This window comes from Cetorhinus maximus, chromosome 2 (assembly GCF_964194155.1).
Source record: "Cetorhinus maximus chromosome 2, sCetMax3.hap1.1, whole genome shotgun sequence".
Classification (NCBI taxonomy): domain Eukaryota; kingdom Metazoa; phylum Chordata; class Chondrichthyes; order Lamniformes; family Cetorhinidae; genus Cetorhinus; species Cetorhinus maximus.
The window spans coordinates 35989222-36004224 of record NC_135880.1 but is presented as its reverse complement, the minus strand read 5'-3'; the positions used below and the strand labels follow the sequence as shown (position 1 = coordinate 36004224).

At 42.1% G+C, this 15003-nt stretch overlaps 1 protein-coding gene across 3 annotated transcripts in view; it reads left to right on the top strand.

Moving 5' to 3' along the window:
- Nucleotides 1–15003, top strand: part of tent2 (terminal nucleotidyltransferase 2) — a 103336-nt gene that overhangs the window by 17153 nt on the left and 71180 nt on the right. For all 3 annotated transcript variants that reach the window (XR_013579515.1, XM_078563151.1, XM_078563139.1), the window contains exons 5-7: nucleotides 1283–1397; nucleotides 8882–8973; nucleotides 9070–9133. Coding sequence is in view for 2 of the 3 variants with exons in the window: in XM_078563151.1 (XP_078419277.1) it covers nucleotides 1283–1397; nucleotides 8882–8973; nucleotides 9070–9133 (271 nt within the window). In the remaining variant the exon portion in view is untranslated. The remainder of the gene's footprint in view (nucleotides 1–1282; nucleotides 1398–8881; nucleotides 8974–9069; nucleotides 9134–15003) is intronic.

Sequence of the window (15003 nt, the reverse complement as noted above, 5' to 3'; positions counted from 1 at the left end):
GCCACACTGTGGAAAGGAAATGAACGCATTGGAGAGAGTGCGGAAGAGGTTTACAAGAATGGTTCCAGGGTTGAGAAACTTCAGTCACGAAGATGGATTGAAAAGGTTGGGACTGTTCTCCTTTGAGAGGAGAAGGCTAAGAGGAGATTTAATAGAGGTGTTCAAAATCATGAGGGGGCTAGTTAGAGTAAATAGGGAGAAAATGTTCCCACTCGAAAAGGATTGAGAACGAGAAGGCACAGATTTAAAGTGATTTGCAAAAGAAGCAAATGTGCTCTGAGAAAAAGCTTTTTCATGCACCGAGTGGTTCGGGTCTGGAATACACCTCCTGAAGTGTGGAGGAGGCAGGTTCAATCAAGCCATTCAAGAGGGCATTAGATGATTATTTAAATTGACATAATGTGCAGGGTTATGGGAAAAAGGAAGGAAAATGGCACTAAGTCATCACAGATCACAGAATTGTTATGGTGTAGAAGGAGGTCATTCGGCCCATTGTGTCTGCACTGGCTGTCTGACCATTTTAACTTAGGAATGGGCAACAAAAGCTGGCCTTGCCAGCAGCATTCACAACACATGAACAAAAAGAAAGTCAAGGGAGCCACTCTCCCACAAGTCAGATTGAGCAATTGACCAGCTGCTGTTGACCTTAAATGCAGGTACCTATTTGTCCTGATCACAATGGGACGGTCTTGTACTGTTAGTGAACATTAAATCCAAGTTACCACTTTTAAATGCAACTTCCATGGCCTGCTTATTGATAGTGGTGGTCTTTTGAGAGCTGTGGAAATCTGCTTGGAGAAATTCAAACAGGAGGTTGTCAGAGACAAAGGCACGGACTTTGGAAGCATCAGTATTTAGCTGGATTTTGGATCAGTTTCTGTAAAGAGATAAGAATCAATGGATAGTGTTAATACCCTTTTTATGTACAGATTGAATTAAATTCAAAGAATAAATCATGACTGTACTTTACCCTTATCCTAGCTGCTCACAAAAATCATAATTTTAAAATGAAAATAAAATCTAAAATTTCTCCCTTTATTCTGCACTACTTAATTGGTTTTAAAAGTTACTATTATGACGGTAAAGCTGTGTATTTGAAAGACTCCAGGCATTGTTCTTAAGGCGGACAATGTTAGAAAGTTATTCCTGCTCTCCTCCAATTGTAATTTGCCCAAATATACAAGAACATGGACAGTTTAAACATATGTTCTAAATTTTTCGCTTACATTATATGTCCTTAAAAGTGAAATTACTGAATGTTATATGACTCTCTCATTTTCAGTTGAGTCAACAAATTTTGGACCTCTTCTGTAACTGCCAACAACAGTCGATTGATCTAGAAAAAAAGGATCTATGCCGCACACAGATTCAGAGGGAAATTCAGCGAATATTCCCACGTAAGTTATGTTGTTGGTTCCCAGTTCATTGACCTGCATTTCAACTCAGAGTTGGGGATGGAGTGGTTGTGGGGAGGAGAGAAGTAGACGGCTGAAAATAAGGGTTTCAAACACTGCAGAATGTCCTCTTTTTGTTTTTCTCTGGAGGTTTCCTGCCCATAACCATCTTTAACAGTCTAGAGGCCTGTTGGACAGGAAATCCTGCAGCCCAAGGCTGCAGCTGAACTGGCTTGAGAGCAGATGGGTCTAGTGGGTGGGAAAAGATTGCAATGGGGTTTGGTGGGTTCTGATGGTAATTGGGGTGGAGGTTGGTGGGGCGTGAGCTGCTGGTTTGGGGAAGTGGCGGTGGTTTACTGGTGAACTTATTGGGCCAGGAGGAAACTGTTCCTGTTAGTTCGCAAACAGTGCTATAAAGGCATTTGCCTTGTGGATTTAGCCCTTCTCGCTCCCTTTCAGCTGCCGCGTTTCCAGAAGCCTGGAAAATAGTCGATGGGAGTTTAAAAATAAAATGACTGTTAAAAAGCAGGTATATGTGAATGGCCAGTGGCTTCTTACAAGAGGGTTGGCCCCCTTCCATTTGTCCTGTTTCCTTTAAAATCAGAACTGGTTGGTTTTCTGACAGGTTGAATTCCTATCTTTTTTAAAAAATTTAACCTCTGACCTGACTTTGATCCACCTGTATATGGCAGTTAATATTCAGCCCATTGACTGTTAAGTGTCACAGCAGACAATGCAATATTAACAAAATTTCTACTCGTAGTTTCTCTTAAACCTCTCACTATGGTGATTTTTTTTCTGTTATTTTAAAAAGGAGGAAATCTGAAGATCAAATTACCCCAATAAATTTGAAGACAAGTATTTGATTATGTGGCTATCATTATTCCCTGAACAGTATCTCTTAATATTAAACCATGACCAGTTAATTTCTGGTTTCTTTTGCGAAATTTACTTGGAGCCTGACACTGAAGAAACTACATTATGTTGGTTGAGATATAACTGGCAATCCAGATTACTTTAGTAGTCTTGTTACTTTGTTATAATTCTGCTTCCTTACTCATTGCAGTTTTGATATGGAGTCCAGTCATTCTTAGAACTTGCTAGGTAAAGAGTTTTGTTGTTTAAAAATACAATGTGACTCCTTTCCCAAAATAAAGCTAATTTAAAATACTATTGATTCTAGATTTAGCTTGAGGAAATGAAGCTGGGCAATTGGATGCATTAGCAATGGGGGACAATTTTGGAGATAGTGACACCATACTGCAGATAGCTTTAGCATCATTTTGGAAAAGGACAAAGATAGAATAGGAGTAAAAGCTCTAAATTTGGGGAAGACAAATTTTACAAAGCTGCGAAGTGAACTGGCAAAAATGGATACAGCTACTAGAAGGGAACATAACTAAGAAATAGGAACAGGAGCAGACCATTCGGCCCCTCAAACCCGCTTCGCCATTCAATAAGATCATGGCTGATCATCTTGTGTTTCGATTTCCACATTCCCATCTAACCGTGATAATCTTTGGTTCCCTTGCCTAACAAGAATCTATCTACCTCTGCCTTAAAAATAATCAATGACGCACCCTCCCCCCCCCCCCCCCCCCTTCACCACATTCTGAGGTAGAGAATTCCAAAGTTGCACAACCATCTAAGAAAAATTTCTCCTCATCTCTGTCCTAAAAAGGCGACTCCTAATTTTAAAACAATGCCCTCTAGTTCTGGACCCACCCAGAAGAGGAAACATCCTTTCGAAATCCACCTTGTTAAGGCCGTTCAGGATCTTGTATACTTCAATCAAATCACCCCTCACTCTTCTAAACTCCAGTGGAAACAAGCCCAGTCTGTCCACCCTTTCCTCATAAGGCAGCCCACTCATTCCAGTTATCAATCTAGTAAACCTCCTTTGAACTGCTTCCAATGCATTTACATCCTTCCTTAAATAAGGAGACCAAAACTACACACTCTATTCGAGGTGTGGTCTCACCAATGCCCTGTATAACTGAAGCATAACATCCTTACTTTTATGTTCAATGTTCAAAATGGTGTCAAAGCAGTGGGGGACATTCAAAAGCAAGATTCTATGGGCACAGTGTAGCCATGTCCCCACAAAGAAAAGGGTGGTTCTGCCAAATCTAGAGCCCCCCTGGTTAACTGGAAGTATACAGGGTAAGATAAAGCAGAAAAAGAAAGCTTATGACAGTCAGGACAAGCTTAACACTGTAGAAAGCCTGGGGTGGTATAGAGAGTACCAGTACATTAAGAGCAAGAGAATAACTAAGGATAGGGTAAGGCCTGTCAAAGATGTACATGGTAACTCTTGTGTTGATTCTGAAGATGTGGCAGATGTATGTTCTCAATGAGTATTTTGTCTCTGCCTTCACTAAGGAGAGGGAAGATGCAGATCTTCTAGTTGAAGAGGAGTGTGAAATATTAGATACAGTAAGCATAATGAAAGAGGAAATACTAGAGGGACTGACACCCTGGAAGATGGTTAAATCACCAGAGCCAGATGGATTGTATCCCAGTTGTTAAAGGAAGCATGGGAGGAAATAGTGGATGATCTGAGGATCATTTTCCAGTCCTCATTAGATACAGGCAAGGTACCGGAGGATTTGAGGTCTGCGAACATTGTACCAATATTTAACAAGGGTGTGAAGGATGGGACAGAAAATTATAGGCCAGTTGGCCTGACTTTGGTGGGCAAATTTATTAGAATCAAAAACGTGGGATAGGATAAACTGTCACTTAGGAAAGCATGGATTGATCAGGGATATTTAGCATGGTTTTGTTAGGGGAAGATCGTGTCTGACTGACTTAATAGAAGTTTTTGAGGGAGTAACAAAGAGGATTGAGGAGGCTAGTGCAGAGGATCTTGTCTAAATGGATTTTAGTAAATCGTTTGAGAAGGGCCCACATGGCAGACTGGTCAGAAAAGTGAGATGTTATGGGATATAGGGGAAGGTGGCAAGTTGAATCCAAAATTGGCTCAGCGACAGGAAACAAAGGGTATTGGTTGATGGATGTTTTTGCGAATGGAAAGCGGCTTCCAGTGGCATTCTACAGGGCTCAATGTTGGGGCCCTTGCTGTTTGTTGTATATAGTAATGATTTAAATGTGGGAGGCATGATTGGAAAATTTGCAGATGACACAAAAATTGGCCATGTAGCTGATAATGAAGAGGAAGGCTGTTGTCTCCAGAATGATATCAATGGTTTGGTTGAGTGAGCGGAGAAGTGACAAATGGAATTCAATCTAGAAAAGTGTGAGGTAATGCATTTGGAGAGGGCAAACAAAGCAAGGGAATACTCAGTCCATGGGTTAATATTGAGAGGGGATGAGGAAGTGAGAGACCTTGAAGTGCATGTCCACAGGTCCCTGAAGGTGGCAAGACAGGTGGATAAGGTGGTAAAGAAAGTGTATGGAATTCTTTCCTTTATTGGGTGAGGTATTGAATACAAAAGCAGGGATGTAATGATGGAACTGTATAAAATGCTGGTTAGACCACAGCTGGAATTTTGTATACAGTTCTGGTCACCATGTTGTAAGAAAGACACAACTGCTTTGGCGAAAGTATGAGAGGAGATTTACAAAAATGTTGCCAGGGCTTGAAAATTGCAGCTGTGAGGAAAGATTGGATAGATTAGGGTTGTTTTCCTTAGAACGGAGATGGCTGAGGGGTGACCTGATTGAGGTGTACAAAATTCTGAGGGGCCTAGATAGGTTAGAAAGGAAAGAACTGTTTTCCCTAGCTGAGGGGTCAATTGCCAGGGGGCATAGATACAAGGCGATCGGTAGAAGGATTAGCGGGGACATAAGGAAAAACCTTTTCACCCAGACGGTGGTGGGCATCTGGAATTCACTGTCTAAATCGGTGGTTGAGGCTGAAACGCTCTACTCCTTTATAAGGTACCTGGATCTGCACCTGAAGTGCTGTAACCTGCAAGAATACGGGCCAGGTGCTGGAAAGTGGAATTAAAAATGAGCGGCTAGTTTTTTTTTGGCTGACGCAGACACAAGGGGCTAAATGGCCTCTTACTGCGCCATAACTTTTCTATGGTTCTATTTAGCCTCTTTGAAAGGCTACATTTACATGACTGACAAGGGAGTTGGCAGTTTCGGGAAGTGGGTAGGAAAGTGGAGTTAAGGCCACAATCAGATTTGCCATAAATAGCGGAGTAGGCTCAAAGGGCTAAATGGCTTACTCCTCCTATTTCTTATGTTCTTATGAAACACGCCTTAAAGAATCATAAAAACAAACTCTTGCTGATATTGGAAATCTGAAATAAATCAGAATGCTAGAAATGCTCAGGTGGTCAGGCAGCATCTATGGAGAGAAAAAAACAGTTGATGGTTTAGGTTAATGTTGCTTCATCATTCATGAGTCCTGATGCAACTAAAGAGAAATGCATGGTATGCTCTGGCTTTTTTCCCAACAAATCATGTCTTCTGTTCAAGGGAAAAAGTGTTTCTATTAAGCAGACAGAGTTTCTTATCCAAAATCTGTACCCTTGTATATGCTGTGTATATGAAGGTGTCCAGAATAAACAGTTATTTTTAATTGCAGTGTTCAGACGCAAAAAACCATGTGGGATAGCCATAATGCTTTGCTATAATTTCTTTCCCCAAAATGTGGAAGGTACCACACTTGTAAATTTATATGGGGTAAAACTCTTTGGTCAGATTTATTTACAATTTATGGAATTGTAGAATATTACAGCATGAAATGAGGCCATTCAATTCATCGGGTCTGCTTCAGCTCTTTAGAGGAGCAGTCCAGTTAGTCCCCTATCTCCACTCCTTCCTCATATTCCTGCAGTTCTTCCCCCTTCAAGTATTTAACTAACTCCTTTTTGAAGGCTACTATTGAATCATTATCCACCATCCTACCAGGTAGTGTACTCCTCTAGTGGAATCCTCACTGCCCATTTTGTAAGAACATTTTTCCTTATGTTACCTCTGGTTATTTTATAACACCATAAGAAATAGAAGCAAGAATAGGTCATTCGATCCATCAAGGCTGCTCTTCCATTCAAATAGATAATGGCTGATCTGCTTCTGGCTTTAACTCCACTTTCCTCCCTGCCCCCCATAATCTTGACCCCCTTGTCAATCAAAAATCTGTCTAACTCAACCTTGAAGATATTCAATGAGCTCTCTGGGGTACAGAATTTGAAAGATTAACAACCCTTTGAGAGAAGAAATTCCTCCTCACCTTCATTGTTAATGGGAGACCTCTTTACTTTAAATTGTGCCCCCCTTCTAAATTCCCCAACTAGAGGAAGCATCTACCCTGTCTCACCCCCTCAATATCCTGTGTGTCAGTAAGATCATCTCTCAACTCCAATGAGTATAGACCCCACCTGCTCAACCTTTCCTCGTAAGACAACCCCTTCATCCCAGGAATCAGCTTAGTGAACCTTCTCTGAACCTCCTCCAGGGCAAATATATCCCTCAAGGATACCAAACTGTACACAATACTCCAGGCGCAGTCTCACCAATGTCCTGTATAGATGCAGCAAGACTTTCCAACTTTTATACTCCGCACCCCCCTTCCATTTGCCTTCCTAATTGTTTACTGTACCTGCATGTTAAGTTTTGTGATTCATGCACAGTAATTTTCCCACTCACTTAACCTATCTATATCTCTTTGCAGACTCTGTATCCTCCTCACAACTTGCTTTTCTATCTATCATCTGCAGATTTGGCTACAAAGCAGTTGGCCCCTTCATCCAAGTCATTAATGTAAATCATAAGCAGTTGAGGCCCAGCACTGATCCCGGTGGCACCTCATTAGTTACAGTTTGTGAATCTGAAAGTGACCCATTTATCCCAACTCTTTGCTTCCTGTTACTTAACCAATTCTCTATCCATGCTAATGTATCACCCCCAACAGCATGCACTCTGATCTTGTGCAGTAACCTTTAATGTGGCACCTTATCGAATAACTTATGGAAATCCAAATACACTAGATCTACCGGTTCCTTTTTTGCCACCTTAAATCTGTGCACCCTGATTATTGACTCTTTAGGTATTGGAAGCAGTTTCTCCTTTATTTACTCCAAACCTTCAATGTTAAATACTTGTTGCTTCTGTATATACATAAGGTATTCAACCTGGAGAATGCTTGCATTCCTCCAATGCCTGTCTCGTTGCTTGTGTTTATACAAAGTAGAATGTTTTTCCGTTTAGTTGTACTAACTGGCTAGGTGGGGTTACACCTCTGGAGCAAGCAAAAATAGTGACTATTAACACTACAACTTTACTCATTGATTTTAATGGACTGGGGAGTTTTGCAGCATTACTACATTAACTCCTGTAGTTTTCCTTGTTTTTAATCAGAGAAAATAAGATAGAACTTCTTTTGGAACTTTTTATCGGGACATTATACCTAAAATTGTGCCCAAGTTGTGCCCAAGTTTTCTGTCAAGGTTATTAACAGATGCCAGATTGCAAAATTTGTTAAACAAGTGGAAATCAAAGTGGGAAATCACACCATATTTAAGCATGAAACCTTGAAGTGTGAAAATTAAGTTTAAAGCCATGTAACCAGCCTTCCTGTACATTAGGCATAACATGTTTAAGAACATGCATTGTGGAAGCTTTTAAATTTTTAATATGACTGTTACTGTCACCCTGAAAATGCATTTGAAACACCCTTGCATTCAAGTTTCAGCGATCACTTATGCCAGGTAGTCCCATTAAGACCAATTAGTCTTCTAATGCAAATATACTGGAGCATTAAAATTACAATGCTCAAGAGATCCAAATTAGATGAGCCAGAGATCTCAGAGAGCTGTGGAGTTGGAAATAGGGAGGGGTGTGGCTATGGAGGGATTTGAAAACAAAGTTGAAAATTTTAAAAACAAGGAGCCAATGTTGGCCACTGAACCTAAGGTGATGGGTAAACGGACAGTTGGCAGAGGTTTGGATAGCCTCTAGTTTATAGAGTGTAGAATGTGGGAGGCTAGCAACGTGCGCATTTGACTATTCGAGTCCAGTGTATAAGAGGCATGGTTGAGTGTTTCATCAGCAGATGATCAGAGGCATGGGCGATGTTACGAAGGTGGAAATAAATAAGAATAACAGTTCTTATGGTAATGTTTTTCGAAGGAACAAAGACTAGCAAGTATTGCCACTACATTGCAATCCAATGATTTCAGTAGACTCAGGAAAAACGTTGCCGATTAAGGGCCACTATAGCATATTTTATGTTCCACTTTTGATTTTTGGATGCTTTTTTAATGGCAGTAGAAACTATTGGTGTTTCATACCTTAAATACATAAGATTTCACACTAAGTTATGTAATCACTTCATTTTTTTTTAATTGTAAATAAGTGTTACTGTTTAACGTTTACCCTGAGTCAATGGAAATGACTGCAAAACTGAAAGGAAAGGAAAACTGCAATAAGTCAAACCAACGTAAGGTGTTTGGCAGGTGCTTGTAGAATCAGAAACATTCTCATACGTTTCTACTTTTTTCTTACCCCAGAGACAAGGCTGTACTTGGTTGGTTCTTCACTGAATGGCTTTGGCACTCGTTACAGTGATGCAGACCTGTGTCTGGTGTTGAAAGAGGAGCCGGTATGTTTATTTTTCATGTTAAGTTCAGGTTTTTTGCCAATTACTACATCTAGCAAATTGTTATATTGAAAGGCAATTTTTTTTATATTCTTGTAGATCAATCAAAGGAGTGAAGCATGTCACATACTCAGTTTAGTTCAACAACTTTTCTACAGACTATGTAAGTCACTCTTTGAAGTTATTATGTTGTTAGTGCTATAGTGTGTAGGACTTTTTTTAAAATTCATTCACGGGATGTGGGCTTCGCTGGCTGGGCCAGCATTTAGTGTCCATCCCTAGTTGCCCTTGAGAATGTGGTGGTGAGCTACCTTCTTGAACCGCTACAGTCCATGTGGTGTAGGTACATCCACAGTGCTGTTAGGGAGGGAGTTCCAGGATTTTAACCTAGTGACAGTGAAGGAATGGCAATATATTTCCATGTCAGGATAGTGAGTGACTTGGAGGGTAACTTCCAGATGGTGGTATTCCCATCTATCTGCTGCCCTTGACCTCCTAGATGGTAGTGATCATGGATTTGGAAGATGCTGCCTAAGCAGTCTTGGTGAATCCCTGCAGTGCATCCTGTAGATGGTGTACACTCTATGTCGGTGGTGGAAGGAGTGAATGTTTGTGGATGTGGTGCCAATCAAGCAGACTGCTTTGTCCTGGATAGTTTCAAGCTTCTTTTGTGTTGTGGGAGTTGCACTCATTCAGGCAAGTGGGGAGTATTCCATCACACTCCTGACTTGTGCCTTGTAGGTGGTGGACAGGCTTTGGGGAATCAGGAGGTGAGTACTCATTGCAGGATTCCTAGCCTCTGACCTGTTCTTGTAGCCACAGTATTTATATGACTAGTCTAGTTCAGTTTCTGGTCAATGGTAACCCCCAGGATGTTGATAGTGGGGGATTCACTGATGGTAATGCCTTTGAATGTCAAGGGGCGATGGTTAAACTCACTCTTGTTGGAGATGGTCATTGCCTGGCACTTTTGTGGTGCAAATGTTAATTGCCATTTGTCAGCCCAAGCCTGGATGTTGTCCAGGCCTTGTTGCATTTGGACATGGACTGCTTCAATATCTGAGTCACTGGAAATGGTGCTGAACATTGTGCAATCATCAGCGAACATCTCCACTTCATCCTTATGATGGAAGTAAGGTCATTGATGAAGCAGCTGAAGATGGTTGGGCCCAGGACGTCACCCTGAGTGATGTCCTGGAACTGAGATGATTGACCTCCAACAATCACAACCATCTTCCTTTGTGCTAGGTGTGACTCTAACCAGTGGAAAGTTTTTCCCCTGACTCCCATTGACTCCAGTTTTGCTAGGGCTCCTTGATGCTACACTCGGTCAAATGCTGCCTTGGTGTTAAGGGCAGTCACTTTCCCCTCACCTTGGGAGTTCAGCTCTTTTGTTCAGGTTTGAACAAAGGCTGTAATGAGGTCAGGAGCTGAGTGGCCCTGGCGGAACCCAAACTGGGCGTCAGTGAACAGGTTATTGCTAAGCAAGTGCCTCTTCATAGCACTGTTGGTGACTCCTTCCATTACTTTACTGATGATCGAGAGTAGACTACTGGGGCAGCAGTTGGCCGAGTTGGATTTGTACTTTGTGTGCAAGACATACCTGGGCAATTTTCCACATAACCAGGCAGATGCCAGTATTGTGGCTGTACTGGAACAGCTTGGCTAGGGACGCAGCAAGTTCTGGAGCACAAGCCTTCAGTACTACTGCCGGAATATCGTCAGGGCCCATAGCCTTTGCAGTATCCAGTGCCTTCAGCCGTCTCTTGATATTACGTGGAGTGAATCGAATTGGCTGAAGACTGGCATCTGTGATACTGGGGACCTCCGGAGGAGGCCGAGATGGATCATCCACTCTGCACTTCTGGCTAAAGATGGTAGCAAATTCTTCAGCCTTCTCTTTTGCACTGATGTGCTGGGCTCCCCCATCATTAAGAATGGGGTATTTGTGGAGCCGCCTCCTCCAGTGAGTTGTTGAATTGTAAATTGCCAGTAAAGATAATGTGATTGCGGATGCATTGTCCCGGGTATAAATTACTGCAATCAGTAATACTTAAGATGGTATAAGGCGGAAGGATGGCTGAACGAGTGTAAGTCTCATGTTTGTTGTCTATGTATCTTATACCCTGTGATGAAGCACATTTTTTAAATGGCGTTTCATCTTTTTAAGGGTGGAGGCATTACATATAAATTCCTTTACATGCTTCTGTTTTCATTTTGGGTAATGACCCTACACAAACTACTAATACCTGACTAAATGGTTCTTCAAAAACCGGTAAAAGTATTAAAGGTGCTGGTTTGATTATGTTTTGAGGTTTACCTGCTATCTGATATATATGACACGTTCTACAAAATTGCGCCACTACTTTTATGAAGCCTTGGCCAGGTAAAAGGCCTATTATTCCATGCTTGGATTTTTCGTATTCCTACATGTCCTGCCATGGGAATCTCGTGTGCTACTCGCAATATCTCCTTACTATATTTGGGCGTTACCACTATCTGATGAGCAACCGTCCATTCCAGATCCACAGGTCTGTGAGGGTGTCTCCACTTCCTCACCAGAACTCTGTTTTTAAGGTAATAGCACTCTGGAACTCCTTCAGTCTCACCTTCAGTGTGAGCTGACTGTGCTAACTTGTTTTAACTCTGGATCTGCTTTCTGAGCCTCAATTAAGGAAGACATATCAAACATTTCTTTTGAATTATCCTCATCCTCAAATAAAGTTTCAGCTACTCTAACATCATCTTATGGTATTACGTTGACCTCTGGTGATGGACTTTGTTTAACCATTGCTCTGGTCACCACATACGATGGAAAAATGCCAGGAACCTGTTCTTCTAACTGCTCTGTCTCTTCAGCCTCTTTCAGACTTTGTGATCCTCGCGAAGCTTTACTTTCATTCCTGCCAAATCATTCCCCAGGGGTAGATCCACTCCATCCACGGATAATTTCTTAACCACTCCTGTAACCACTGATCCAGACAACAAATCGCATTCCAATTGCGCTTTGTACAATGGAACCGGGATATACTCTTCACTTATCCCGTTTACCAATACTGTAGCTTCCATTGAACTCTGGAGGGAAAACTAGGTCCTTCTCCAGCAAAAGGGTTTGAGTAGCTCCTGTGTCCCTTAATATAGTTGTGTTTAGCTGCATCATTTGATGAAAAAGTGGTTATCTTTCCTTTAGACAAAGCCCTTTATATCTCTCACCTACCTTATTCACTTCACCTGCATTCACAGCAGTGTTTGCCTCCAGACCCTTATTTGTAGTTAATGCTGCACTTTGGCCTGTGGCATTTTCTTTTGGCGTTCCCTTTCGGAGTTCCCTTTTCGGACTCTCTCTTACAAACTCCAATAAGCCCCATTGGCTCCCCTCGCAATTTCCAACGTTCTGAATGAATGTGCCCCACTACTACAGTGGTAACACTTTGGCCTTCGAGTTTCACCTCCGCCCTCAGTACCTTCCTTGCTGATCTGGGGAGGAGATCTCAAAGTATTCCCAACTATCCATTCTTTACCCTGGCTACTTGCCTTCCTTTCACTCTCCCACTTTCTATCCTTATCAAATTTTGGAGGATGATGGAGAAAAGGTTTGGTTTTATGGATCAGCTCATAATTGTCAGCCATTACCGCTGCCTGTCTGGCAGTTACAACCCTTTGGTCTTCCAAATGGGTTCTTGTTACGGAAGGAAAGGAGTTTTTAAACTTCCAAGAAAATAATCCCTCAGAACTTCATAGGTAGTATCCACCTGTCAAAACTACTCCAAGTCTTTCAAGTTCAGTGTAAGTTGTCCAGGCTGTTTCCTTAAATTTCAAAACTTTTGTCTGTATGCTTCAGGGACCAACTCGTATGCACTCAAAATGGCCTTTTTCACCACATCATAATCCCTAGAAACCACCTCTGACAATGAGGCATAAATTTCCTGTACTCCACCTGTCAATTTGCTTTGTATGGGCAATGTCGCGTTTTCCTTTGGCCAATTCATCTGTTTAGCTATCTTCTCAAATGAAATAGAGAATGGTTCAACATCTCTTTCTTCAAATTTTGGAAGAGCTTGTACAAATTTAAACATCTCCCCACTGGATTCTGATCTAGACTTAAGTCCTGCCTCACCTCCTGGTGTCTCTTTTTTAACTGTCAGCATTCTAAGTTGGAGTTCTCTGTGTCTCTCTCTTCTGTTTCCTCCTTTTATAGAGTTATACTGCACAGAAACAAGCCCTTTGGCCCATGTCTGTGCTGGCCATCAAGCACCTAACTATTCAAATCCCATTTTCCAGCACTTGGCCCATAGCCCTGTATGCTATGGTGTTTCAAGTGCTCACCTAAACACTTCTTAAATGTTGTGAGGGTTCCTGTCTCTACCACCCCCTCAGGCAGTGTCTTCCAGCTTTCAACCACCCTCTGGGTGAAAATATTTTCAAATCCCCTCTAAACCTCCTGCTCCTTACCTTAAATCTATGCTCCCTAGTTATTGACACCTCCGCTAAGGGGAAAAGTTTCTTCCTTTCAACCCTATCTATGCCCCTCATAATTTTGTATACCTTTATCAGGCCTCCCCTCAGCCTTCTCTGCACTGAGGAAAACAACACAGCCTATCCGGTCTCTCTTTATAGCTGAAATGCTCCAGCTCAGGCAACATCCTGGTGAATCTCCTCTGTACTGTCTCTAGTGCAATCACACCCTTCTTATAGTGTCATCTGCGAACTTACTGATCATACCTCCTATATTCACATCAAAATCATTAATGCACACTACAAACAGCAAGGGTCCCAGCACCGATCTCTGCGCCATACCACTCGCCACAGGCTTCTAATCGCAAAAACAATCTTCGACCATCACCCTCTGCCCCCTGACACTTAAGCCAATTTTGGATCCAGTTTGCCAAATTGCCCAGGATCCCATGGGCTCTAACTATCTTGACCATTCTCCCATGCGGGACCTTGTCAAAAGCCTTACTGAAGTCCATGTAGACTACATCAACTGCACCACCCTCATCTACCTTGAAAAATTCAATCAAATTTGTTAGACGTGATCCCCACACCCCCAACCACCGACAAAGCCATTCTGACTATCCCTGATTAATCCCTGCCTCTCCAAGTGGAGAGTAATCCTATCCCTCAGAATTTTTTCCAGTAGTTTCCCTACCACTGATGTTAGACTCACTGACCTGTAATTACCTAGTTTATCCCTACTACCCTTCTTGAATAATGATACTATATTTGTTGCCCTCCAGTTCTCTGGCACCTCGCCTGTGGCCAGAGAGGATTTGAGAATTAGTGTCAGAGCCCCTGCAATCTCCTCCCTTGCCTCACATAACAGCCTGGGATATGTTTCACCTGCGCCTGGGGATTTATCCACTTTTAAGCCTGCTAAAACAGCTAATTCCTCCTCCCTTTCAATGCTAATTTGTTCAAGTATATCTCAGTTCCCCACCCTGATTTCTGCACCTACATCGTCCTTCTCCACAATGAACACACATGAAAAGTAATCATTCAAAACGTCACCTACACCCTCCGGCTCCATGCACAGATTGCCACTTTTGCCCCTAATGGGCCCTATTCTTTCCCTGGTTATCCTCTTGCCCTTAATATATTTATAAAATGCCTTGGGATTTTCCTTTATCTTGCCTGCCAGTGTTTTTTCATGCCCCCTCTTTGCTCTCCTAATTACTTTTTTAAGTACCCCCTACAGTTTCTATACTCCTCTAAGGCTTCCGCTGTTTTCAGCCCTCTGTATCTGCCATAAGCCTCCTTTTTTTTTCCTTGTCCAATCCTCTATATCCCTTGACACCCAGGGTTGCCTGGACTTGTTGGTCCTACCCTTCACCTTTTTGGGAACATGTTGGCCCTAAACCCTCACTATTTTTCTAATCTTGCCATTTCTAATTCCCTCTGGAGATCACGTTTTCGCATTTCCATTTCTTGTTTTCTTTCTCTCTCCTGCCTGTTCCCTTTGGAATGCCCTTTCTCTTTCCTTTTCTGCTGCCTCTAGTTCCAATTTTTTAATTTGCAACTGAATTTGAGCCCATT